The sequence below is a fragment of the Leptosomus discolor genome, chromosome Z (assembly GCF_034619465.1).
Source record: "Leptosomus discolor isolate bLepDis1 chromosome Z, bLepDis1.hap2, whole genome shotgun sequence".
NCBI classification, from domain to species: domain Eukaryota; kingdom Metazoa; phylum Chordata; class Aves; order Leptosomiformes; family Leptosomidae; genus Leptosomus; species Leptosomus discolor.
Window position 1 is genome coordinate 67,784,772 of NC_141419.1, and position 27,336 is coordinate 67,812,107.

The following is a 27,336-nucleotide window of genomic DNA, read 5'->3' on the forward strand; positions in this document are numbered from 1 at the left end:
CCCAGAGCCAGCATGTACATCTTCTTTTCTGCCACTTTCCCCACCCTCTGTCTTCACCTAGCGCTGGGTGGTCTTTGTGGCCCTGGAGGCCCACAGCAGAACTGGGAATTCTGCTAGGCCTCCCATTTTGGAGGTGAGTTGTGACAGTTCAAACATTTTTGGTGTTCTTTCTCCAAACTGCACCTGGGAAATGACAAAAAAGTGACTTTTTCCTAAAAAGAGTTATTGTTTTGTGCTTTAACAAATCAGGACTTATCACCATAGGCCATGGTAACACAATGAGTTGGACTGACACCACTGAGGGGCAGTTCTGACAGAGTGGCCAGGAGGGGAACAAATGACTAGAAAGCAGAGGGCATGAAACTGTAAGTTTAAACCTGCTTCCAAATGAGTGAAAGGGTGGAGGTGCAGCCTTACAACCACTCACCCTAGTTTTCCGTGAGGAAATAACTTATGTATAGTTATATTGGAGAGGTTAGGTCAATGCTCAGAGGCTATATCTTGACGTTCACTCATCTGTGTGAAGCTGCTATTCATAATGAAAAATAAAGCAATTAAATGCTTATGTGTCTAATAGGTGCAATAGTAAAAGCCACAAAATGCCAAAGTGAGAAAAAGAGGTCAGACTTCTAGTCTACATGGCATTTTTTGACATCGAAGTTCAAGCAGTCACTGAGTAGGGTTGGTGTAGATTAGAAACAAACAGTGATAAGCAGACAGGCAAAGGAGCAGGTTAAAAAAAAAAAAGAAAAAGAAAAAGAGAAAAAAAAAGAGAAAGAAAAAGAGAAAGAAAAAGAAAAAGAGAAAGAAAAAGAGAAAGAAAAAGAAAAAGAAAAAGAGAAAGAGAAAGAAAAAGAAAAAACCTGGTAGATTAGACCTAAGGAAAAAGATGGTAGATTAGATTAAGAAAAAGTGAGAGATTCTGGTTATTGTCAAATCTGGAAGGAAGCTTGGAATAGAGAACAAAGATACTGCCCCAGTAAATAAACAGGGCTGCAACGAAGAAACACTGCCTCAGACAGCGGTATTTCCTCCTACTGGAAACAAACGCTGAATCTTAGCTGAGCATTCAGATCCCGGCCTGGAAGAGCGCACTACAGCAGGGTCCCAAAAGTTTCCAATCTACCGCATTCTCTTCGCAAATCTCAGTGACGTGTTGCTGCAGAGGGAGTGACCAGGAGATGGCAGTCTTGGATATAGCAAAACAGGTCACAAACCTACCAACGGTTAACTACGGACGATCCTGATGACTTGGTGACTGCTGGCACTATTGAATTCATATGCAGACCACTTCTGAAAGAGTTCATTTCTGTGGGCTAGTAAAATTAACATGGAGGTTTTTCAACTTGTAACATCAAGTTTTATTGGGACTTCTGGTCCATTACCGTCAGGACAAAAATAAGTTTGTTTTAAGATTATTGAATTAGCTAATAAATAACCAACCACTTCAGAAGACCCAAAAGACACATACTAGAAGGTTTTGAAGTCAGCTTCTGAAATAAGGAAATATTTTTTTCTGCATGTCCATAATGAACATGATAATCAGTGATACATTTAAAGTGTAGCAAGAAAACATTTTCTAACATAAGGGTAGCGAATCACTAGAACAGACTGCCCAGGAAGACTGTGGAATCTTCAGGATTGAGAGGTCTTTGTAATTTCACACATGAAATTTTTATACATATGGCAAGGTAAACACAGATGTAGTTGATTCTGCCGTAGACCAAAGGCCTGGAGTAAATTAACATCTGGTGATTGCTTATCTTCTATGATAATATCTGAAAAATCCATTAAGTTTAAACTGGGGTTTTGAAAAATAAAAAGCATACAGAGGTGATATATTGTATCTTTGACCACTTGAATCTGAGAAAGTGCAAATGTGCAGCAGAACAAAACCAATATTCTGGGATGTGGAGAAAAAGAATTGCAACTTGTTCTTCTTTAAAGATATCCTGTGGATTTCCTGCCACAAAGACCATAAAGACTCCATTGAATATTTAGCAGCAGAGTGCTTATTCATGAGATGAGGCTATCTAACAACTCATCTAACTTACTGTAGTTGAACAACAAAAAGAAAGACAATTGGTATTAAAAAAATTCCCACTCCTAAACAGGACAGATTTTGTTGTGAGGTGGTGAAGACATTGTATACTTTAAGTTAGAAATTAATCCTGTTACTGTCCCTCCACTTTGGTTTAATCACAGCTCATCCTGCTCATCTGTGCAAGGAAGAAACTAACACTAACATTAGAGAAAAAAGGAGTATCAAGCAGAGTCTAGAGGAAAATGTCTAGAACAATACCACCTCTTCAGCCTTACTGATACAATGAAAGTTGCCACAGAAATCTTGAGGAAACATGTTTACTTATTGTCATGCTATAATTTAATAGACTGGGAGGAAAAAAATTGTCAGCTTAAGCTTTTAAGTGTTTTTCCTGTTACTCATCACAAAAAAACTACTAGTCTGTATGTACCTGAAGATGATGCATACACTAAACTTTGTAAACACAGAGAAATATCAGGATTTTATTGGGAATTTACATCCCTTCATATTTATTCCCCAGATATTTGAATGTCTTCTCATGGAAATTAAAATATTTTTAATTGTATTACCTTGACTGGCATTTGGTTGTTCATTCACTTTAATCTGTTATAAACTGTTGACATTTTTCGTGACGTAGCACTCGAGATTCACTTACACTGAAGGCTTTTTGCCCGTTTTGTGAGCTATTTCATCTGCTTGTTGCACAGTAAGACGTGCTCTAGTAATTAACTGAACAGAGCATTTTGAATTTACATAGCATTAAACACTCTCCCCAGTTGGGGGCGCATCCTTAAAGGAATAATCCTTGTCAGGAACCCAACAGACTAAGATGTCAAAAAGAAATACTTAAGTCTGTTGCTTGTAGTTTTTATCTCATTTGCCCTTTTTGGGGGGAAAGTTTCCTTAACAATAGGAACAGATGATAACAGAGTATTTTGCTTGTCTTCAGGCATGGTGGCCTGTAAAGAATGCTGAAGTCTATGCCGTGCCAAATGGACACCAAAACCAGAGGCATGGCATTGGGACTCACAGGCCCAAACTGCCAAGAAGCAGAGTAAATAATCTCACATTGCACTTCATGCTACAGCATTTAGACTGCTTCCAATATCTGAGTTAGCTCAGGTACCTCTGCAGTGTCAACATACAGTCACAACTGCCCTCATTTGAGTCAATAAATAAACATCGATTATTTCCCTTTTCTCACCAGTTCAGAAAAACTGGCAAATGTTTCAAGCTGACACCCTGCATCTATGCTGGAGATACATTCCATGCCCATGTATCTACAATATGTGTATCTGCTCCAGAGAGCTGTTGCAATCCTGCATTACAACCATGCAGAGAAGTATGTGGAGCAATAATCAAGTACTTCATGCACATTAGTTCCTTCACATGTTCTGCAGGGGCACCTGGGCAAGCAACAGCTTTCCCTGCTTATGGTTGCTTCCTTGCTTATACTAAAAAGAAAAAAAAAAAAAAAGTACCAAATGGAAGTGGAAAGAAAAACTACTAATAGTTCGGGGGGTTTAGTAATTATTTTTTATTGCATTGCCCTGTAATCCTTCTAATGCTGTCCTCAAGATGTCAAAGTACTTGATAAGTAAATACAAGATAATCCTGTTCTATAAGATCTGTATTTCCCTTTCACGTATCACTTACTCCATTAGGGCAAAATGACACTACCCAACGAAGACAGCTGCAACTCCGCTACATGTGAGAAATGCCATTGACATCCCTGGGAGCACCTTGCCTCAATCCTGCATGGGCTGAAGAACTTTAACGTCTATAGACAGGTTCAACAGTTGGAGAGGCAAAGCATCTTCCTGGACTCAACCCTGTTATGGTCAGTGAAACTGTCTCACAAATACAAATGCAGCTTTTTAGGTTTAACATGCCTCCATAATTCTTGTCTACCCAAAGTTTAAGATTTCTTGTTTGTTTAGAGCTGTAACTTAAAGTTTCTTTTTATCAGTTCCACAGTGTCTCCACATAACATGGCAAAAAATATCAAGGGTCATTTATTACCTGATTTATTACCATTTCGGGTATAAATAGAACATATATAAGAAGAGTTTGTCCCTCTATCATATTAGATCATTGTAAAGATGAAATGTTTCGCAAACATTAATTTTGCTTCTCCATCTCCCTTATCTAAAAATGTTGATACTTTGTTTTGCAGATGAAAAACTGCGGCAAAACATTAAGTCAGAAATAGACCCTCATTTAGGGCACCTAACCTGAAAGTCTAGGACCTGTTTTTTGTACATTAGAAACTTCACATCCATTTTCGTATTTTTGTAATTGCTGTACTAGAATGATAGCCAGGGAAACTGATCCTACAGACAACTCCTTTAAGAAGAATAAGCAGGCAATAAAAACAGGCTTGTTCAACTTGTATATAGACACTGTATGTTTACAAAAGCACGACTCAAATTTCTCTATGAAAATAAATCACAGAGTTATTTTTCATGTAGCCAGCTTTTCGTATCTGCAACTTCCTGATCTAATGTATAATTGTGTTAGCAAGAAACATGGAAAAATATGAAACTTCTTTAAACCAAATTGGTACTTATAAACTATTTATTCTTATAATTATTCTTATAGTTGCTCAGTTCATTTTCTAAACCTATTTTATGTTACAGATAACTACATTTTGCTTTTCAAACACTTAAAGGAACAACCTTGGACATAATAGGGCACTTGAAAATAATATGACATACCTTGTTTAGCTTCACAAAGTATTCCAGTCCAGCTTCCAAGGGATTAGTGTCACAGTTCATCTGTTAAAAAATATAAATTCACCATCTGTACATGATGGACCATCATAGCTTTTGGGCTGGGGGGTTTATTTATTAATTCTATGTATCCTTCTATTTACTTCTGTGTCAGTCTTCCATGTTGCATATGTGCATTTTCTATTTGAATACACTATAAACTTTGAGTCTGTGATTTCAACAGAATATCTACTATTATGCCTAATATAAAGTATAGATAAGTAAATCATTCATCTAATTTTCAATATGCAAAATAAACACACATTTGATTAAGAAACAGGATTTTTTGTCAAAGCAGAATGGAACCTGCAGAAGATTAAATAACTGGGGTATGCACATGAATTGCAACACAGCAGAATATCTTAGCTGGAGAGGAAAATAAAACACAGCCAATTTTATTCACCACCTTCCCACTAGGTGTAGGGGGAACGATTTGTTAGGCAGCATTTGAAGCAAGAATGAAAACAATCATTACAGGGCAATAAAAAAGATCCCTAAATGCCCATCATTTCACATTCTGAAGTTCTTTCCTTTCAAAAGGAATTAGGAAAAATCTCAGGTAGGCAGAAATTAAGCAGATTTCCCCCAAATTCTCTAGGCCTCCCGAGCAGTTCTTTATTGTGAGTGAGCAAATTTGGCAGAAACAAGCTAATGGAAAATGAAAAAGTTCCAAATACATTATGAAGCAAAGAGTAATTGGCCTCTCATGACATAGTTATCACAAAAATAAAACATTTTCAGAATCTATCAGCCAATCCTTTGATTTCAAAACACTAGAGCTCAGCAAAACCCCCACAATTTTGTTATACACAAGAGGGAAAACCATCAGTGAATCTAAATAAGTGTGTCTCTGCCAGAAGTGCGGTGGAGTATACTAGTTATTTTTATTTAGAAAATACACTGCTCAGAATTATAGCAGCTTTTCCTGCTCAAGGTAAATTGTCTTTTCATGCTAAATTCAGAAACTGGAACAAACACTATCTGTGCTAACTCTGACTAAAACTTATATAGACATAATGAAATTAATTAATTAATTATATTTTTTTTTTAAAAAAACCCAAAACACTAGAAAGAATAACAAAGAAGTTATATTTCCTGACCTCTGCCCCCCAGGCTCGGAAACCCTTTTCCAGCCTTAAAGCATTCAGAGCATATGTTCCAAAGTTGTCAATTCCCTCTTTTTGGCCAGCTTCCATGATTGCACTGTAAAGAGCTACAGAATCTTCTTTTCTATGGTAGAGCTCCCAGCCCAATTCACCTGTTATACAAACAAGATTAACAGTTTCATCAGGTAACCATGAAACAATCGTAATAAATACAGTCCTGTCCTTGGCAAAATGTGGGGATTAGTGCTGCAAGTGTTAATTCACATTCCAGGGTCAATTTTGCTATCATATGCCAAGTATAATTCCCTGCAAGAACCACCAGAGGATTCATGCCCTAGATCTTAAGCAGTGATACTATTACTCTAATTTAAACTGTTAACTGAAGTCTGGCGGCGGGGGGGGGGGGGGGGGGGGGGGGGCGGGGGGTGGTCAGAATAACTGGTGAGAAAAGGTTATGCAATGAAGCCTTAATGAGAGATGAAGCTTAAGGGCATTATAAGCAGATGATGACTTGGCAAGTGAACAGCAAAGGTAACTGAGAAAATAAGCATAAAATGAGTGTATTGTATCATATTTAGTGCAATAGAAAGAGAATATGAATTACAAGGACTTCAGCTGCTTCAGAATGCTCTGAATTCAGTCTATTGCAGCAGAGATGGACACAAAAAGAAATAAAAATAAAAAGTAACTGAGAAAAAACAAATACTCAGCACTACACCATTACATTTTCAAGCACTTGATGAACACTAATATACAGTAATCCAAAAACAATTCTTGACGTTGGTTTTGCAGCAAATACCACAGAGGTTATCAGAACTGGCCTTTTGTTCTGTAAAATAAATATTTACACTATAGGGTATTCTAGAAAAAAAGATCTTGGAGAACACAGCAGAGACCCTGACCATATCACATTTGAAATCAATGTACTTTGTTTCCTCACACGTTTGTATAGAAAATGTAATGATTTTATTTCTTATGAATATATGATGAGATTTATTTTTCAACAAAATTTTAATTACGCTTATTATTTTATTCATTGTCTCTTTCCTTAAGAGTCTTTTTTTCTCTATTGCGTACCTGTGTATGATATCCTAATGGCCGTAACAGCAATGTCAGAAAGTTTCAGATGTCTAGACTGGAGAAACTTAAATGAACCGTCACTCAGATCCTCATTTGTCAGCTTCTGGAGGACCTGTCGTGCATATGGACCCGCTACACCAAGTACTCCCATCTCATCTGTCATGTTTTCTATTTCAACTTTGTATCCACCTCCCATTACCTTCTCTTCTATCCATCTGCGCATGAAACACAACAATGATGTCATTTTTCAGATGAAAAATAACTGATTTACATACAAGTTAAAAAGGAATATTTTTTGGTTAACGTTCAGCAGCAGCTCCCAGTCCAACACCTTCTCAAGAACAATGGAAGCATATACTACATTAGATAGCTGAATCCATAATTGATGTTAAAGAGTGTTTTCTGGTCAGACACTGGTATAGGAACACAGGCACCTGGGATACAGCCAGGAAAGGAGAGAATTTAAATGGGTGGAACAGTATTTTCACAATAAGAGAAAGAAGTGATCTCGTAGGACCAAACACAGATTTAGCTTTGGATCCAGAATGTATTACTAAAAACTCAACATACAAAACCAGTAAGCAATAAACACAACGAACATAAGAAATTTCCAGATGAATTACTGTGTCAACAGAAACGTAAAACCAGGTTTGTTCCTTCCTGAATACAGTATTTGAAGCATTGGCGGGAAGTTCAGTATTGACTTAATCAAAAACATCAGCTGTGTATTGACTTTCGGGCAGCTTACAAAATAAATTAAATTAGTGTATTTAAAAATCTTATGAAGTACTACTTTGTTGAGCAGTGTTAAAAGGTCTCAGGCACAGGGGAATAACAAACAGGACTGTAGAAATTCTGTAGAAGTAAATGCATTAGATCTGGTTTTGCCATGTGGCTCCTGAATGTGCCTGTGGTCCTACTGATTCCCATGGGACTGTTATGAAACAGCACATTATTCATCACATTTTGGGGTAGCAAATTTCAGTCTTTTATGCGTTGATTCATTTTGAATAACTGATTTGTCAGCAATCTCTAGTAAGAAAAAATATTTTTCTTAGTGTGTATACAGCCACTAATAGCACTAGGAATGTCACTTCCAATGCTCAGCTATGAAGAGAATTTTAATGAAGTCATCCTGCAGTTGCTGCTACTTCCTTTCTTTCTGTTGTTTCACTTTGCAACCCCAGCACCCAAAGCAGAAGACATTATCAGGAAGACTGCACTACCCACCTGTATTGGCCAGGTCACTGCCTTTGGGGTCATCCATGTCTGAAGCCAATTTTATTTTTTGCGTAAGAGAAAACACTAGAAAGGAACAACCATGCTGTGTTCCATCATACAATGCCAAACACAAACGGGTTCAACAACAAAACAAGAGCTACCTCCATTAAGTATATTACATAACTACCGGTAAATTCTCTATCTTTTTACATCAGCAATAATCCAACATGCAACTGTTTATACTTCAGGATCCAAGTCAACCAAGTTTCTAAGAAACCAAGAATCAATAAATAAGTAGAATTCTCATGAACTTAGTGAAACGTTTGTTGAGTAATAATTAAGAACTTGGCACTTAGTAAAAAGGTTTCTATATTAACGTGACTGTATAGCACCATGTATTTACTGTATCAAAACCAAACTCACCTCAGATCATGGAGTTCTGACCCTGAGCCAGTTACAAGCATAAATTCTCCAGGATACAGTTGAGTGACTGTTAGCTCAGCATAAACTTTTCCTCTCGGTGTTAACATATGGCTTATATTTGTGGAACCCACCTACGAAGTAAAATTTGCGGTTATTAAGAATAAAGCTTTTGAATTCTTGAACATTATGAAATACATGGAAAAATATTTTCACTTGAAAAAACCAATTTTTTTAATGTTTGTTCTGCTATGCCATGATAGGAGTGGACAGATACACAGTTGGCCGAGCTTAAGCTCTAGAGTGGAAACTTCACATTATTCTTTATAGAAAAAATTGAAATTTTTGAAATAATGTAAATCAAGACCTTTATAAATATTTGTTAATTATGCATTAGACAGGGTGTTCTTAAGCTACATTTGATTTAAGAACGCATTTTCATTGCAAATTCAATCAATTTTTAGTTTGTTCTCTGATCATTAGAGTAGAAAATTCTATGTGTGTTATTGACAAAAATACTCTTTTTCAATCATGTGAATAAGGCTTTCAGATCCCCAAAAGATAACATATACTTTGCTCCTCACTTTAAAGAAAAAATACTCAGTTGGCTTATGCTTTTGTGGCTCTGATTTATGTATGCTTCTACATTTTGTGTAGTTGCTGATTATGAATCTACATCTCTGTACATTTGAATCAGGTTCAGTATAGAAACATCATCTCTGGAGGCAAAATTTCAAATAACAGTCATCTAGCTGTGACCACAAAACATATACATGTTCGTACAGGTATCATGCATAGAAACAGAAATATGAATGTGCCATAGCTGTTGTGCTGATCTGATTCCAGAGGCAGAATTTAACCTCTCTTATTTTATCCTGCCTTCATAACAACCTTGTCAATCACCCAGTCAGTGCCCAGATTCCAGACAATTAAGAGAAAAAGGAAAAATATTGCAGGTATTAACATTCTTTTGCAAGGTCATGTTACATTAATATAGTTACTGGCATATTACAGGCACATAGTTGAATTTTCAGGCTCTGATGCTAGTCACATTCAACCTGGTTGTGATACAAGTATATCTCCAGGAACTTCACTGAATTATTTTGTGATTTAGACAAATATTAATGATACCAAAAATCAGACAGCTTAAATAAGCAACTGTTGTGAATGCTGGATTTTTAAGTGAACTCAAAACCTGTTCATTCTACTTTGCTGTCTAGCTTTCTTTTTCCTCTTAGCAATGTTGATTAAACTCCACAGAAAGCACTTGCTTTATTCTCGTAATTTCCTGTTTAATCTTGCTTTCCCTCCAGCACATAAATATATTCAGCAAGTGTTACCCATGCCCACTGATGACACAGTTACCCCACCTCTACCCTAAGCTAGAAAGAAGACAACCTTTTAATCTGTATTGCTATCACAAAATCAATACAGTAAAAAAATACGACTACAGAGCAATTCAGGTTTTTCTTTCTCCTAAACCTACAGGATAACATTCCTGTATACAGACTTGACATTAAGTTGGCTTTCACCTCTGAGAAGAAGTTATCTATCTTCATAACTATAGTCTCAGTTTACTTAGTTTCTCTATGCTTCCTCTCTCTGGTGCCTGAAGCAGCTAAAACCATCACCACAGCAAAACCTTAATGAAATTCTGTGTTGAAACGTGCAAATCCCATATCTGTAGCACTTCAGAAAGGAACAATCTACTTGCTGGAGGTGTGTCTCTGAGGTTAAAGACACTACACCAGAGTGGTTGACAAAGCAGGAAGATAAAGGGACTCATGGAACACTGCCATAAACTGAGGACCTGGGGTAGTTTATCACAGCATGCCGTTTTTGAAAACATGATCATATTCTGAGGACCTGTGAGCAGCCATACTTGTGGAGAAAGAACACGTATGAGCTGAAAGCTGAATATCCTGAGTATTTGCAACACTGCTTGCTCCAGGCAGCCAGCTGTGAAACGGAGTCAATATGAGGGGGTGGAAAACAAGCATGGGTGACATTTGAAAAAAAAAAAAACACTGAATTGTTCCCTTGGGCATCCAGGAAGAATACAACATCCATCTATGGTCACGCAAGAGCATCTTGCACTGTTCTGCTCTGCCCTGCCTCCTTGAGCTGCCACAGTACAGCATAGCTCTAGGCAAGCAGCTGCCAAGCTATTCTGTTGTTTACTACTGTAAAACATTTATAGGTGAGATTCACTTGGACTTCTTTAAACAAAGATCTGAGACATAGGAGGTTCTCTCTGAAGGTAAGAAAACACTTTTTTACTGTAAAGGTGGCTGAGCAGAGGAACAGGTTGCCCAGAGAGCTGATGGATTCTCTATCCTTGGAGATGCTAAAAATCCATCTGGGCATCGTCCTAGGCGATGATCTCCAGGTGACCTGCTTGAGCAGGGGGTTGGACAAGAAGACCTCCAGAGGTCCCTTCCAACCACAACCATTCTGTGATTCAAGGATCTGTGCCAAAAAGTACTTCTGCTTGGGGCTGCTATAGTATAAACCCCACTGTGTGCTCTTAATTTAGAGAAATGAATGTCCTGGTACAGCAATTTCTCCAAAGGATCTGAGTGTTTGGTATCTGAAAGATACACCAATAATATTATACTTCATTTTCCATTTATGAAAGAGATTTTGTTTGTCTAAATCCTACATTAAAACAGTTATCACTGTCCTATTTACCTTTGGAACAACATTTGCAAATAGATGATCCAGCAGCTTAACAGAATCTGTGCCTTTTACTTTAAACTTGCCAAATGGTGACAGGTCGATCACACCGACTTTTTCCATAACCTGTTTATACTCACGACCCACAGGGTCAAACCAATTTGTGCGCCGAAAACTGGGTCTGAAACAGAGCATTTATACACATAAAACACAATTTGGAAATTTTGTGCTCTTTTCCGCAAAACATAGTCTTCCGTTTCTTCAGTTTAATAATCGTTCAAGAGAGACAGACTTTCCTAATTGTAGTAGCTTACCCAATATTTTCCTTGATCTAACATAGCTTAATTATTAAAATACTTTAACAACAGAGAAAGATATGGGTTGTTATTTTGTCAACCATTTTGTACAATAAACTGTGAACTGTTCAAATGTTAGAAGAAGTAGTACGCTGTCATACGTAAATTTGCAGCATACTTTGTTGCTGAATCATTTATTTGAGTTTAAGGTGTCAAAGGCTTTAGTTCTGAACAGCAAAGTGTGTCTCTTTATTTCTTTAGGAGCCTCGTTTAGATTGGGACTCCAGCATCCTTGTGGAAAACATTTATTTGCTGGATGCTCCCTGATGCAAGCAGGTAATTAGGTGGGCAGGCACAAAGGAAAAAAAAAAAAAAAAGAAAGGAAGATTGGGCTTCTCCTTTTCTGAAAATTATATGGAAAGGAATGAGCTTTTTCGTGAAAACATTATACTGTGCTGCTGATCAAATAATAAGAAAGGGAGAAAAATACAAATTTATAATGAACAAATTGTTCTCTAATCTCTTCCTTGAGCTAGGCTGTTCCCTGATACCCCAAACCTCAAAGAGTTACAGGATACCTCTATGTGCACTTTGAAATGTCTGCCTTATTAGAATGAAATGGATTCTAAACTATGGAAAAAACAGGAACATAAGATCTATTTAATAGATACCTTTATCAAAACGAATGATAAATGCATGCTTCTCATTAAATTTAACTCAGCTGGCCCTTGCTATCATGAGAATTTATCGGGAGTGGGGGGTAGGGTGAAGTAATCTTTCATTTACTTGTATCCAGTCTCATCTCCAGGTTTGTAGAACCAATGAGGTTGCTCCCATCCTGCATGAAAGCCCATTGAACATTTTGACTTCAGCAAATCATAAAGCCCACTGGTTCTCTCTGTTGGTCTCCCAGCAAACCTTTCTTCTTTAGGGTAACTAACTAGAGGAGAAAAAAAAAAACAAACCAAAAACCATGGCATACTAAGATCATCACCAAGACAGAATACATATGTATAAACAGAGAAATCTAGAGGCAAATTTTGTTGGAATCCATTTTCAGGATATAAATGTATTTTAAAAAATACCTTCTTACCAATGTTGTTAAAACCATAAGATTCTCTTGCTTTGGCTGCTGTGTATTCTGTGGTGGTCCATTTTCCATAGCGGTTGGGATCTAATTCTATCAGGTCAAATGGAGGCTCCCCCTCAAGGATCCAGTCACTGAGGTACTTTCCTATGCCACCAGCATGTATAATGCCATACCTTAAAAACAGGAAAAAGTCCTGCAGTGCCAAGTCTTCTCCATTTTGTTTTGTTTTCAAAAATCAGTACTAGCATATACTAGTAATACAATTGCTAAAGTTTTAAAAATCTTTCCCTCTGTTTGGGTTTTGGGGTTTTTTTTGGTTTGTTCCGTTTCGCCTTGTTTTCCAAGATTACATACTTTGGACAGATACTTCTACTGCCCCACTATCAGCAGCAGAACTCCATTGCTAATGTACAACCACTGTGGTGCTTGAGATTAAGCAAGCTTGCTCTTTTTTCTAAAGTTGATACTTTAACAGTCTTTTCCAGGGACATTAGAACTCTCTAACAATCAATACTAAATAAAATTCTCAAGTTTCTGATATCCATTAAATAAACTTTCTAGTCATAGAATACCTCTACTTTTCCAATCAGATTTGATTAAACCAGACTCACATTTGAAAACCAGACTGAGACATTCCGGCAGCTACAGTGATTATTTACATTACGGTGACAAGAGCAGCAAAATTCAGGAGACTACCAAGATAGCTTTAAAGAAGTTGAAATACCAGCAGTGTTTTTTATATTGTTCCACAGAGAATCAGGGAATGTAAGGAGCTGGTGATAAAAGTAGATTTGTTTGCAGTGGTGCGAGAGTATGAGAGCTGCCTTTTCCCACCTGATTTACCTTCTCCTTCTACACTACAACTCCAAAGAGAACTGGTTCCAGAAAGCTTATGCTAATAAAAGAAACATGCAGAAATTTTCTGCTACCAGTCTGTAGCAAAAGCCTGTCCTGTTTCTACATAACGACTGTGTGACGGATCAGATTGCAGAGATCTCTTGTCAGAAACCTACATTAAAGGAACCACACCAGACAGCAAAGGTAGATGCTCAAAAGTGAGAGATTTAAGGTTTCCTTACTTAAACATTTTGTACGTAATTCTGACTTTCAAAATGCTTGATATCTTGACATCCATAGGAAAAAAGCTGTGTGTGAAATGTGCTTCTGCAAGGTACCTGAACCGGACAACTGGAGACAAGGATCTTTGTTGTGCTGCAATATGTGTATCTTGCTACTCAGTCTATGTACGACCAAACAGTATCATGTAATGCCAAATTACAGGCACCTCAGATTTGACACTGAAATGTTTAATGACAAATAATTATTAATATCAAATTATGCAAAACTTTTTACTTTGATACCTCTATGAATTAGTTTGCCATGTCTAAAAAAAATATTAAAAATAGCTTTCTGTCTAGAGAAGATGTGAAAATAAACTCTTAGTTATTTGTGAAATGCTCCAACGAGCACAACAGAAAAATCCTTGATGAGATAGTAAGTCTGTCCAAAACCAAGTTCAGATTAGCACGCAGTGATCAAATCATAGACACTCACACTGAATAGGGAAGCACAAACAAACTTGAATTGCTGCTCAACTTTGCATTCTGAATTCTACGTCCTCAATTAAATAGGCAAGGATCTTGATATTTGAAAAGCCGCAGCAGTCAGGTAAGTCCCTGGTGACTGGAAAAAGGGAAACATTGCACCCATTTTTAAAAGAGGCAGAAAGGAGAAGCCTGGGAGCTACTGACCTGTCAGCCTCACCTCTGGGCCTGGGAAGATCATGGAACAGATCCTCCTAGAAGCTGTGCTAAGGTACATGGGGGACAGGGAGGCGATTCGAGACAACCAGCGTGGCTTCACCAAGGGCAAGTCCTGCCTGACCAATCTAATGGCCTTCTATGGTGGAGTGACTACAGTGGACAAAGGAAGAGCTATGGATGTCATCTACATGGACTCCTGTACGGCCTTTGACATGTTCCGCTACGACACACTTTTCTCTAAATTGGAGAGGTATACATTTCATGGATGGACTGTTCAGTGGATAAGAAATTGGTTGGATAGTTGCATCCAGAGAGTAGAAGTCAATGGCTTAAAGTCCAAATGGCGATCAGTGACAAGTGATGTCCCTCAGGGGTCTGTACTGGGACTAGTGCTGTGCAATATGAATGACATAGACAATTGGATCAAGTGCACCTTCAGCAAGTTTGCAGACAAGCTGAGTGGTGCAATTGACATGCCTGAGGGGCAGGACACCACCCAGAGGGACCTGGACAAGCTGGAGAGGTGGGCCCGTGTGAACCTCAGAAGTTCAACAAGGCCAAGTGCAAGGTCCTGCACCTGGGTCGGGGCAACCCCTGGTATCAATACAGGCTGGGGGGATGAAGGGATTGAAGTAGCCCTGCCAAGAAGGACTTGGGGGTGTTGGTGGATGAGAAGCTGGACATGAGCCAGCAGTGTGCGCTCGCAGACCAGAAAGCCAATTGCACCCTGGGCTGCATCAAAAGAAGTGTGGCCAGAAGGTCAAGGGAGTTAATTCTGCCCCTCTGCTCTGCTCTGGTGAGACACCATCTGCAGTGTTCAGCTCTGAGGCCCTCAGCACAGGAAAGTCAGGCCCTGTTGAAGCAAGTCCAGGGCAGGGCCACAAAAATGATCAGAGGACTGCAGCACCTCCCCTATGAGGACAGGCTGAGAGAGCTGGAGTTGTTCAGCCTGGAGAAGAGAAGGCTCCAGGGAGACCTTATTGCTGCATTTCAGTACTTAAAGGTGTCCAATAAGTAAGGTGAGGGCAATCTTTTTAGCAGAGCCTGTTGCAATAGGACAAGGAGTAGTGGTTTTAAACCAAAGGAGGGCAGATTCAGACTAGATGTAAGGAAGAAATATTTTACAATGAGGGTGGTGAAACACTGGAAGAGGTTGCCCAGAGAGGTGGTAGAAGCCCCATCCCTGGAAACATTCAAGGTCAGGTTGGATGGGGCTCTGAGCAACCTGATCTAGCTAAAGATATCCCTGTTCATTGTTGGGGGTTGGACTAGATGACCTTTAAAGGTCTCTTCCAACTCCAACTATTCTATGATTCTTGTGGGAAAAAATTTATGTCTAATCCATATACAGAAGAAGAATTAATTCAGATTACACAGACAATTTAGTTCTGGCACTTGTAGAGTGCCTGACTTCATAATATTAATGAGATTACTTTGATAGAGGGGGTTTAATCTGTAACTTACTTGTTTATTTAAATAAAACAGAAATATGAAACAGCTGAGTACATGAAGTAATTCTGCCAAACACACTCCGTCAAGCTGTTCAACACAAATCTTCAGACTCAGCACAAGCTTCTATCACCACAGCTGATGCAGTAAGGATGAGTGCTTGCAAACTGCCATTCTGCAAGTACTACAGAAGAGTAAGCCATTACTGCTGTTAATTTAGTTAGGAAACTCTTAGTTATTGATGGGTATATGTTTTGTGACCTTGGCTACGATGCCTTCAAGAACAGCTCCAGAAGAAGTTGTAGCCAGTATAAGTTGCCCTGCACCATTTCTGCAGCCAAAAGCATAGGGGAACACCACGCAGAGACCACTGCACGACGGCAGGTGGTGACAGACCAAATACAATGAAGTTTTTTAGCTTCAGCTGAAGACTGTTGAGCTGATGACAGGGTAAGCCCGGGGGCAAGACAGCCTAGGAGGCTGACCTGTGATGTGGAGTTGCTACTACAGGTGCAGCACTGCACCTGGACTGAGTGTTCTCTGCACTCTGCCAAGCTTTGCAGCGCTGACTCTGCACAACCAGTCGATTTTGGTGCTCCTAGCTGGGTCTACGTTATCAGAGATTTAAAATTTGCAGGGTCCCCAAATACCTCATTACCTCAGATAATGGGGAGCTGATTATTTTAATATATCCACTGCGGTTCTGCTACACAAGAACGAAACACATGCTGTGCAGGGATAGGATGTTACAAGTAACTGTAAATACTGGTACAGTTTAGGAATCATAGAATCATTTAAGTTGGAAAAGACCTTTAAGATCATTGAGTCCAACCATTAACCTAACACTGACAAGTCCACCGCTAAACTATGTCCCTAAACACCACATCTACACATCTTTTAAATACCTCCAAGGATGTGAATCTCAGTCTTCATAGGAGGATTTAGAGAAAATTTCTTCAATAAACACAAACTGCCCTTCTTTGTTTTTCTTCTCTCCTCCCAATCCTTCGCAGGTTATCTTCCCCGTTGCCCCTGTCCTATTCTTGTGTCTTACTTGTTTATGTGTCCTTGCTTCTAACTGATTTTAAACTCATTCTGTTCCTTTTTTCCTAGGAAATCTGAGTCCCCGTACTGTGTGTGTCCCAGATTTAGTAATTTTTCTATCCTGTTCAGTCTCTGGCGGTGAAATACTACTGCAGATAGAATGCAGGAATCTTAGTGCAAGATTTAGTGGGTCCCTATTAAGTGTTTATGAGCTCTAACGTTTATGAAGGCTTGTGAACAGGCCTCATGGATAGATCTTTGTGAAGAATGGCAGAAAGGCATATCCTTGGGAGCAGTGTCACTTCTGCCAGATGTTAAGTGCATTCTCAGAAAATGGGAAGACTAGAACATTTCAAAAGAAAGACTTCACCCCAAAAAATTTAACACAGCAAAACAGCATACTTTCCAATAATCTTGTTCTTCGGAATGGTTACACTGCTTTGACTTAAACTTCTCTGAATAAAATTCTAGCCTACTCTTGTTAACATTTTCAAAGCTGTAAGTAACTGAAAATGGGAAACATCGAGCAACCTTCATAATAAACAGTGTTACAAGCTCTGTGAACTACACTCACTAACTTCTTTGCACATTAAAATACCTAGCAAGCTGCTAATTTTTGATAATAAAAATCCTCTAAACTAACAGCACTAAGTCCTCTGTCACAATGTCACTGCTAATTGACTATGAGATAAGGATTTGCTAATGCACACAAAAAATTACAACACTGGTAGAAACACTGCAGTGACCCAGAAGAGTAGAACAGTCAAAAGTCCCTCAAAAGCAGACAAAGCAATCCAATGACAGCAACATTATTGCGACCTGTGTCTAAACATTTAAAGACTAATCAAATTCCCGAAATAAGTTGCTTAAAGAAACTTAAACATCTAATGCTGATCTTCAGTTTTTCCTATATGGAACTTTGATTCTGCTCCTGTTGACACCAATGAAGGAAAACAGGCTCCAAAGTCTGGCAGCAGAGTAATGGACTTAATTAGTTGTCCTGGTGCACAAGGAACAGGCCAATCACTTTTGTAACTGTAAGTTCTGCAAATGATACTAGAAGATAACGGGTTTTTTTTAATCCAAGCAGCAAAGGTGAATACCTTTCACAATGAATCATTGCAAAATTACCAAACCTTTTTATTTTGAGGCCCTCAGAAAGCACGTTAGCGATACTGCCTTATCTTATGATCTGAGGCTTTGTTTGGTTTGGATTGAAAGAAAACTGGAAAAAGCTGAGCTGGATTTTGAACAGCAAATTAGGCAATTGGAAAAGCAATGTAAACAGAATGTGCTCAATAACATGTGCCTGGAATTGTATTCAGTTCATTCTATCCATCTTGAACCAATGGTCAAACTAAGACAATCAAAGAGAAGTCAGTAGGAGTTTTAGCACTGACTTCAGTGCAGCCAGAGTATATGAGATTTAAATTACACTCAAAGAAAATATCAGAATGGTCAGGAGAATGACACCAGTAAAACACTCATTCCTGTTGTCACACTGCCCTCTTCATTTGCTTTTCTCCAACACCTAGCAACATAATTTTTCAGTTCAAACTTCAACAGTCAGAACCATTATGGTGTTCGTATCCCTAGAGCAGTGAGTCATCCAGTACGCTGGCCATGCCTTCTACTTAGTATGCCTTCAACTCTACATCCAAAAATTAATACTTCATATTAAAAGTTCTCCCTGTGCCACTTGTTCTTGCCCAACTTCAGTGACACCAGTTTCTGCATATGCCAAAGGACTGTTGAACACACGATAATTCAAAGCAATACATGAACTGGAAAGTGTATTGTAAAACCCAGCACTTTTATGACTTTAACTTGCTGCACAAGTACTTGCTGCGCAGCAAAAAGTACTACCCGTTTCTTGCTGCTCCATAAACTGTCTTAGATAGTGGCCTCCAGAATAAAAGGAAGAAAGAAATGGAAAAAATAGTAAGAGTTATGAAGAAGAAGTAGAAGAGAAAGTTGAGCTTCTGTTATGTAGGTAGTGGTAATTAAGACTATTTCCAGTTACATTTTACATAAAATATATGCAAAACAACGCCCAAACCCATAAAAATGTGCAACGCTTGAGCTGACTGCCATTTTAACAATATGACAGACAAAAATTGTCACAAAGAATTTACTCACCCAAAACCAATAGCCACCCAGTAATTTCTGACACCCTGATGTGGTCCCACCATAGGAAGAATGTCCGGAGAATAGGTGATAGGACCCGCAATTGTGTTTATGATGTCTGCTTTTTTCAGAATGGGGACCATTTCCATAGCAGTCTCAATATGCTCCATTATTCTGTCTAAATCAGACTCAAAAAGTTCTTTTCCAAAACCTACACAAATATTTGACTCTTATTATATACTTAATTACACTGAAAATACTTACATTTTAAATACAGTTATGCAATTTACATATATAAAAGTTATATGGAATTCATCAGTGAGTATGGTCAAGCCTTTGCCATCCCACAAGAGAAAAATGGTGTGCGTAAATCCCAAGTTACCTGCAGGATCAAGTTTACTGTCACTGCAGCTATACTGTCCTCTATTCGTATTTGTTTAACCCTAAGGTCAAGTAAATTCAACAATGAAGCAGAAAGGAAGTGGAGAAAAACAGAAATTTCCTTCTGTGTTAATAAAGCCCACTTCTTTTTCTCAGTAGCCCACAATTTGGTGGGGGGAAGAAAGATCATGTCTATGTCAGTTTATGATTTCCATGGTGTTGAAGGAATTCTTAGATATATTTCACCCTTCAGTCTGGGCTCTAAGCATTATTGAACATCACCCTATAGAGGGATTTGACACTACTGGAGACAATAAGTTCAGGAAGTTGTGACAGTGCAATCCAAAGCCCAGCAGTGCTGATTGCTCTTCCTTAGGAAACACATTGTGTGTTTTTTACAACAACAACACTATTGACTTAATATAACTTTCTGTCTAGAAGTGACTGGAAAGCTGGTGCCTAGATACAGTACAGCAATTTTTTTCTTCCTTTTTTTTTTTTAATAAGCAGCAGTATGACATAGTTAGGATTTTTCTGGTACAAAAATTCTGTACAAATCTGCAGCTTTCTTGCACCAATATCTGAGTACAGCATTTTGTCTAAGACATTCCTTTGCTATATCTGTGTTCCTATTTGACAACCACATCATCTCTGGGGGAACAGCAAAAATCCAGAGCTCCCATCAGTACACCGGAGAGAACTGTAGCACCGTAACTTAGGAAAATTCCTATTCGATTGCAAAAGGCTACGTAACACAGATTTGGTGACTGCATCTAATCACAACACACAGGTACCTCTTCACAGAGTAGGGTAAGACTATGTTGTAGATGTGTATTTTGTGTTATGTTACATTTTTATTTGTATTCTCTCTTATCATTAAAGTTACAAATATTCTTTGAAAAAAAAATATTTCTGCGTTACAATCATTCATTGCAAATATTTTTGATTTTCCATCACATAAGACGGAATGATAGGCTGAGATTTATATATATCAAAATGTTTGCTAGTGCTTATCAAGTTTAAAGATTTAATATTCTTAATTACCCGGTGGGACTCCATTTGTTACCCATGAGTCCTGCAGCTTCATCTTCTCTTGGCTTTCATATGGCCCAAATAAAAGACCATCCCTTTCTTGCCTTAGATAATACGATCCTTCTAAGTCACGAATCACAGGCAATTCTGTTTTTAGGGCTTTCACTTCAGGGATAGCTGATGTCACAAGATACTGATGATGAACCGGTATAAGAGGGTGCTGCAGGCCAATCATTTTGCCTATATCACGAGCCCAGAAGCCTAGAGAAGACAAAAAAACAGAACAGAAATATTCAAACACTGATTTCAGTGAACAGAAAATAACAGTAAAACATTTGCAGGAAGCACTGTGCTTTATGGAGTGTAACAAAGAAATTTTTTTCCATACTTCCAATTTTCAAAGTATTTTTCATATTATCCAACAAAATTTTCCCTCCATAATTCCATGTCCTTCTTCCTAATTATACTACCATATATTATTGTAGTATACAGATATTAAAATAATAAAATTGGTAAAATATAATTTAGGTTTCTAAAAGTTCAGAAAATAATTTGAAGTCCCACAAACCCCGTGCTTTATTTCAGTAAAGTAGGTCTGCAATGCAGTCCTAGCAAAGTCAGAGACACTTCAAGAATCAGAATTAGCTCACACCACAGCTGTTAACCCAACCTCTTACTATCAACCAAGACAGCTGTCAAACCCTAACACCCCAACAGAGCAAGACAATATTTTTAGCCACCTAACCTCAAGAATGTAAGTTTCTCTCCTCTTTCACATGCATCATGTGACTGATACTAATTATGTCTCTCACATAGCAATCAATTCATTATGATGTATGTTTTGGTGAGTAGTCATTGTGCTCTCCCATAGTTTACCAATTAAAAGTTCTTTGATACAAACACAAGAACAAGTCTTGATACAGACTGTGATCAGAAAATGCATGCAACAATTTCCCTGCCCCTGCAGCCCACTCATGTATGCTACTAGGCATAAGTTAAAGAAGACCTAATTCTTCTCTATTAAGGTTAAGCTTGTAAAACACATTCACTTAGTGAGGTACTCATGTCAAAGTCAAGGACTGGAAGTCACTGAACTGTCAAACTTATTAGTTTGGGCTCTGCATCATGGCTCACATCTGCTGTGAGGTTGGAACATACAGACCCGGGAATCAGACAGTTGCAATGGACTGGGGTGGCAGCTGGTCTAAGAAGCTTGGAACATCCCTCAGCCCCACTCTCCTGATCCTTTGGATCAAGGAGTGGAGGTCTCAGAAGTGGGAAGGAAGGGGGAAAACCCAATGAAGCAGGAGTTTTAGGGGAGTGTGGGAGTGAGGATTGGGGGAAGGCAAAGTGGAAGAGGAGGAAGAGGTAGGAGGGCCTTCCAAATAAAAGGCTACGTGCTGTATGGCACCCAGGAAAAGAAGGCAGGCCAGCCTGGCTCCTGTGTAACCAGCTGACTCTGAACTGTTTAGGAAATAATATCTTCAGCAAGATTTACTACCTAACACAGTTTCCCCTTCTCCTGGGACTTACACTCATGTTGCCCAGCTTAACATACAACTTTTCCTCCTTTTTGATGCTTACTTGTCCTATCCAAATGCTCCTACCAGTCTCTTCAATGCCATACTCTCCAAGATCTGGTCAAAATTTAGCTCTCAGGGCCCTGGGGGTACTAAGAGGTACTAATGATTCTGAACAGTTTCACTTGGGACTTCTACCCATATTCCTGCCCATGCGCCCAGGAGCCACATTTCAGGTCAGCTCAGGGCCTTCAGAACCTGTCTGAGCTGGATTGACTGTAGTGCGCCTGTTTACAGCTCTATCACAACCGTGCCTGTGCCTGGCCATGGACCTCATTGATCCAGACCCTGATCCGTGGACTACTTCCCAGCTTGGCCTCAGCCCAGTCTCATCTCTATGGTCCTGCCTATTGATCGCTGGGCAGTATCTGACCCTGACTACTGTCACCAGACCTGCTTCTGACCCGTGGATCAGGTTCCTGGCTTGGCCTCAGACTGGCTGCATCACTATGGATCTGCCTATGCCCCATCCCCACAAGCTTTTCTGGAGACTTGGACTGCAGCTGCAGGTCCTGGGCATGCCCCGCTCCCTCCCCTGTGCCCTGTAGGATGGAGCCCTTGCTGGAACAGCCCCTTCCCTGCCAGCCTTATCACCACGCTTGGCTCCCTGTACTGCGGGCAGCAGCTGGCCTGCGCTGCTTGCTGACATTAGCTTGGGAATACATCCTCTTATCTCTGACATGGCCTAAAGCCAGGGCAACTAGGAAAGTTTAGCTGGGCTATGCTGGCCTTGTGCCATTCCCTCACACCAGGAGGGCTGTCAGTCTCTTATTTAATATCATGAACCAGCCACAGGACCTAATACCCACAATTTTAAAAATTCAAATTTTCTGAGGAAAACTTTTTCTGTGGTGACTCACTTTACAATTGCTGACAGCCAGCTAAAGCAGGGGAGCAGGAAACTGCGGATCATGATATAGAGATCTGTTCAATTAAAAGCCCCTGCCCAGTAAATACTAAAAACCAGTATCTGTGGTTCTGCATTTATCATATGTAGGGCTTTTACTTCTTAATGACATCCTCATCACTTGAAGGAGACTCACTGACAGAACACTTTTTAAGTCAGTTATATAGGCTCAGGGAAGATCATGCCACAGTCATACAGTGAGTGATCCAAAACATCCTTTAAGGGTATGGAAACATTGTTTATGCTCCCTTATACAAAACAAAAAAACAACCAAACAAAAAATTCTAATGAAGTCGAATTACTAGCACATCTGAAGGTTTTCCTCTGTTACACACGACAAATACGATTGTGGATTTAAGTGGAGACTAACAATCTTAAGGGAACTTTTTTTGATTTGGGCATTTCTGTGTCACCTACAAAAAAACCTATTTTAACGTAGGGTCACTAATGATCCACAGAGGAGAAGGAAGGGTAAAGTGGTAGAAAATTCCATCTCTAGTATTGTCCACTGTTTTCCTGCCAAAATTGCTTGGACTTAAAGAGATATTTGGAAAAGAAATAATGCTCTGGGAATGTGCTTCTAATAAACTCACTATTTTGCTTACTCCTTAAAACAGAATCAGTGGGAAAATATAGGCAGCAATCATATTCAAGCTCCTCAAAGAAAATAAAAATGGTAGACTTAATTTCAGTTCTTTGAAACTTAACTTTATTTCTTTCAAAATAATATTAAGTTTCTTAGCCATTAAATTTGCAGTTTACATTACAAACACAGATGATTTTAAACTGCTTTTGAATTAAAGCCAAATAGTTAAGGGTTACTCAAAATAAAATCTTAAATATTGTACTTTTAAAAACATCACACTTATGATAAGCGTTTATTTAATTGCTTAGACTACGAACAGCTGACATTTAGTAAATAACAAATATTATAGTTCTTTGTTTAAACTTTTTGAACTATGTGCAAAACTATTACAAGAACAAAAATGGCAAAAGGAAGAATATGTTCTCTGAAACAAAATTCTAATTGGAAGCAGATGTCAAGTCCTATCGCACATAGCAGAGACAAATGAAGGCATAAATTATATCTCTAGGACATTGGTGAAGATTAAATTGTAAAGATTGCAAACATCTGATGCTGAAATATTTAGTGGTAGTGTTACCTAGCATATCTGTTGAACTATGTAGTCCGACTATCTCTTCCTTTTAAAAAAGAAAATCTTCCATCACTACATATATATAAATGGTTGTATACACAGTGTGTACATGTCTGCAGATGTGTGCTTATACACACACACACACTGTATATACAAAGTAAATTCACTATTTTTGCAGATTTTAATCAAACATTCCGTTATAAGTAGGCTGCAAATCACTTCAGCAGGCTCAGTACCAGTTAGTTCATGTCAGGGATTATTTATTAGGCATCTGCTTTCTTCCAAAATGGAAATCTCACATGAGGAACAGCTAAAGATTGGTTGAAACTAGTTTATTCCAGTTCCACAGCAGATGTCAGTTGGGGGATGAGGGGGGAGAGAGAAAGTGGAGAGCCTTCTGATATATTTTTCTCTGCTCATATTTGCAACATGAGCCTAAAATATGAGCTCTGAATTATACCAGTCATGATTTGTAGTGGAATGAGGCATGGCTGAGAAGAAGAATGAATGTTAGCTGAGAGAACATTTATAAGAGATATATGTTATACAGTATTGATTTCAATACTTAGACGGAATATTAAGCAGCATGTACTTCAAATGTTCATTTTGGCTGAACACTTAACTACACAAGAGAATTAACTAAATATATTGTTGGTTTAATAATTTATTCAATAATAAAAAAAAGACTTATGAAAATTTCACAAGGGTGCATTCTAATTTTTGCAAATAAACTTTGAAAAGCATTTACTAGAAAACTGCCTAATCTCAACTTGATACGTAAGCCAAAGAAAGATAACTGCACTAAAAAAATATGAGGAAATTACTACATCTGTGATACTTCATCCACATGATGCAGAGCCAACAGTTAGGAATAATGAGTGCCTAGATGTTTGTGGCCTGAATAAGAAGCCTGATTGCCAAAAGACCTGCCTTTCCTTTCCATAATCTTGGATCACTCCCAGACCAATATATCCATACTGTGTAACAAATGACATAAGGATCCTATCAGTAAGAGAGCTTATGATATTTTGACCGAAAGCGGTGAACGGACAGTCCAAAGGCAATCAAATATCAATGCCTCTCATCTTCTAAGTGCTTGACTTTTCAGTCTAAGTAAAATTCTTTGAATATGGTTTCCCTGTTTGCATGGTTGGTTGCTTTCTAAAACACACACTGAACTCTTCTAGTCCTCTTTCTCTCCAAAATGTCATTGTGTGGCACTCATGACCATGCTTAGAACCTCAGAACTTTTTCAGATCCCTGCTATTTTAGCTAGGCTTTTATCAATACCAGGTGATCTCCTATATATGGGAGGCATATGGTAAGAAAACACACTTTTCAATGCATTTCCCAGTTACTGTAAGCCTGGAATAATCTAACACAGGGCTGTGTACATCCCAGACACTGAAAGAATGGTCACCCAGTAAAGTTCGTCCTCACAGAGTTCCTTTTACCCCATTCCTTCCAAATTTCTCTCTATCCCATTACCTCTTCCCAATCCCTGCTTCTCCTGTACCTGCTCTTCTTTTCTGCTGTCTCAAACTCTATTCTTCTTACTCCAGTCCTTACATCCTTCTTCAGCTATTTTGTCTGCATTTGCAAGTCAGTCTCCCTTGTTTGCCAAATCCTGTCCCACCTGACTTCTCTTCTTTCCAATCTACTCCCACCTACCTCTCCCTTGCTACTCTGCTAGTCTTTCATGCTTAGACAGATCAGGTGACCCCAGTTTTCCAGTCACAGTTTTACACACAACAATTCCTCAAGTATCCTTCCTAATCTTTTAGCTCCAGCTCCAGTTCCCTTAATGAAGCACGTCAGATCCCTTTCCACTATCCCTCTCTGTGGTGTCAACCCCACTGTTGCCATCCCCAACAGTCCCTCCCAGTCTGAGCTTCCATATTCAGCAAGTCCTCTAGCACACAACTGTTCCACTTGCTGCCAGTGCTCCCAAGCACCTCCCAGAACTTTTCCCAAGCATTTCACTCTTCCAATCTATTTCTTTTCCAGCTCAGCTCACTCATAATTCCAGTTGTCAGCCATGGTTATTCTACCCGCCAACAAGAAATGTCCCTGTCTCATTCAACTTTGTCATTTTATCTGCTTTGCGGTAGAAATACATGCTTTTTTCTTTTCCACTGCACAGATTTAGAAAGGAAATATAAAGAAATATCCTTGCTCTCAGTTCACTTGTCCCATCTGCGCAAGAAGAGAAAGTCCTCTTGAGCCATCACAGCTGCCTGCTGAAGCCTGATTATTCACTGAGATGGGACATATGAAAGATGCATGTCCTAAAAATGCAGATATGATTCAGTTTGAGACAGGAAGTCGGCAAAAATTTCATCCAAATGGTAAATATTCAGCGTGTTTTCGAACAATTGAAAAACCAAAGTGTTCTAATAGGAAGCAGAAGGCACGCTTTGGATAGGTGGTGACAACAGTTTCTCCAATAATATATTTTTCTATACCTTGTATAAAGCAGTAAAAAAATAAGTAAAGTTTAGACTGAATACAGATTTTTAGACCTATCGACTTGTTTAGGAAAACAGACACAAAGCCGAATGACTCTTGCCCAAATGTTTTTTGAGGCAGAAACATCAGTTTAGCCTCTTTAACACAATGAAGAATAAAAATTGCATATGTAAACACAATCTCCTTTGAGTTAGGAAATTTTTATTACATGAAAAAATGTATTGTTAAGCCAAGTGCATGTTTAAAATACTACTCAAAGGGCAACAAACATCTTCTGTTTCAAGGATATGTGGATACAGCTAAATCTTAGAGAAAGATAATACTGAAATAGGTAGGGTTATCTTAACTTGCTGCAAATCCTCAGCCTCTTTGAAAAAACAGTGAAGACATTTCTACTTCATTTGTACATCACGTGTCCCTTCCTAAGTAGTTTCCATGAGATTTTAAAGGACAATATGCATAGACAGTAGCCTCTCTTCTACACAACTTACTGTAAACCAGTAAATGTCCCTTCTACTACTAAAATCTAATGAGCCAGTCTGACTAGTAACTGCTGGAGACAGACCAGAAAGAAATCTTTTTATTGCCTAATAAAGGACAATTAACGTAGGAGCTAAATTTTCACAATACTGTAAAGTGATATGTGCAAAGTACCTTTTACCCGAAACCAAGTGAATGTTCAAAAACTTATATTACATATAACTGTAATGCACACAGTTCAGT

The 27,336-nt window shown here is 38.6% G+C and overlaps 1 protein-coding gene across 2 annotated transcripts in view; it reads right to left on the bottom strand.

Annotated features, from left to right (window-relative positions):
* DMGDH (dimethylglycine dehydrogenase) overlaps positions 1–27,336 on the bottom strand; it is a 45,995-nt gene that overhangs the window by 7,081 nt on the left and 11,578 nt on the right. For both annotated transcript variants that reach the window (XM_086479708.1, XM_086479707.1), the window contains 9 exons: positions 20,513–20,761; positions 19,100–19,298; positions 12,708–12,877; positions 12,401–12,554; positions 11,334–11,499; positions 8,646–8,776; positions 6,999–7,216; positions 5,916–6,073; positions 4,762–4,821 (listed from right to left, as the gene is read on the bottom strand). In XM_086479708.1, coding sequence (XP_086335834.1) covers positions 4,762–4,821; positions 5,916–6,073; positions 6,999–7,216; positions 8,646–8,776; positions 11,334–11,499; positions 12,401–12,554; positions 12,708–12,877; positions 19,100–19,298; positions 20,513–20,761 — 1,505 coding nt within the window. The remainder of the gene's footprint in view (positions 1–4,761; positions 4,822–5,915; positions 6,074–6,998; positions 7,217–8,645; positions 8,777–11,333; positions 11,500–12,400; positions 12,555–12,707; positions 12,878–19,099; positions 19,299–20,512; positions 20,762–27,336) is intronic.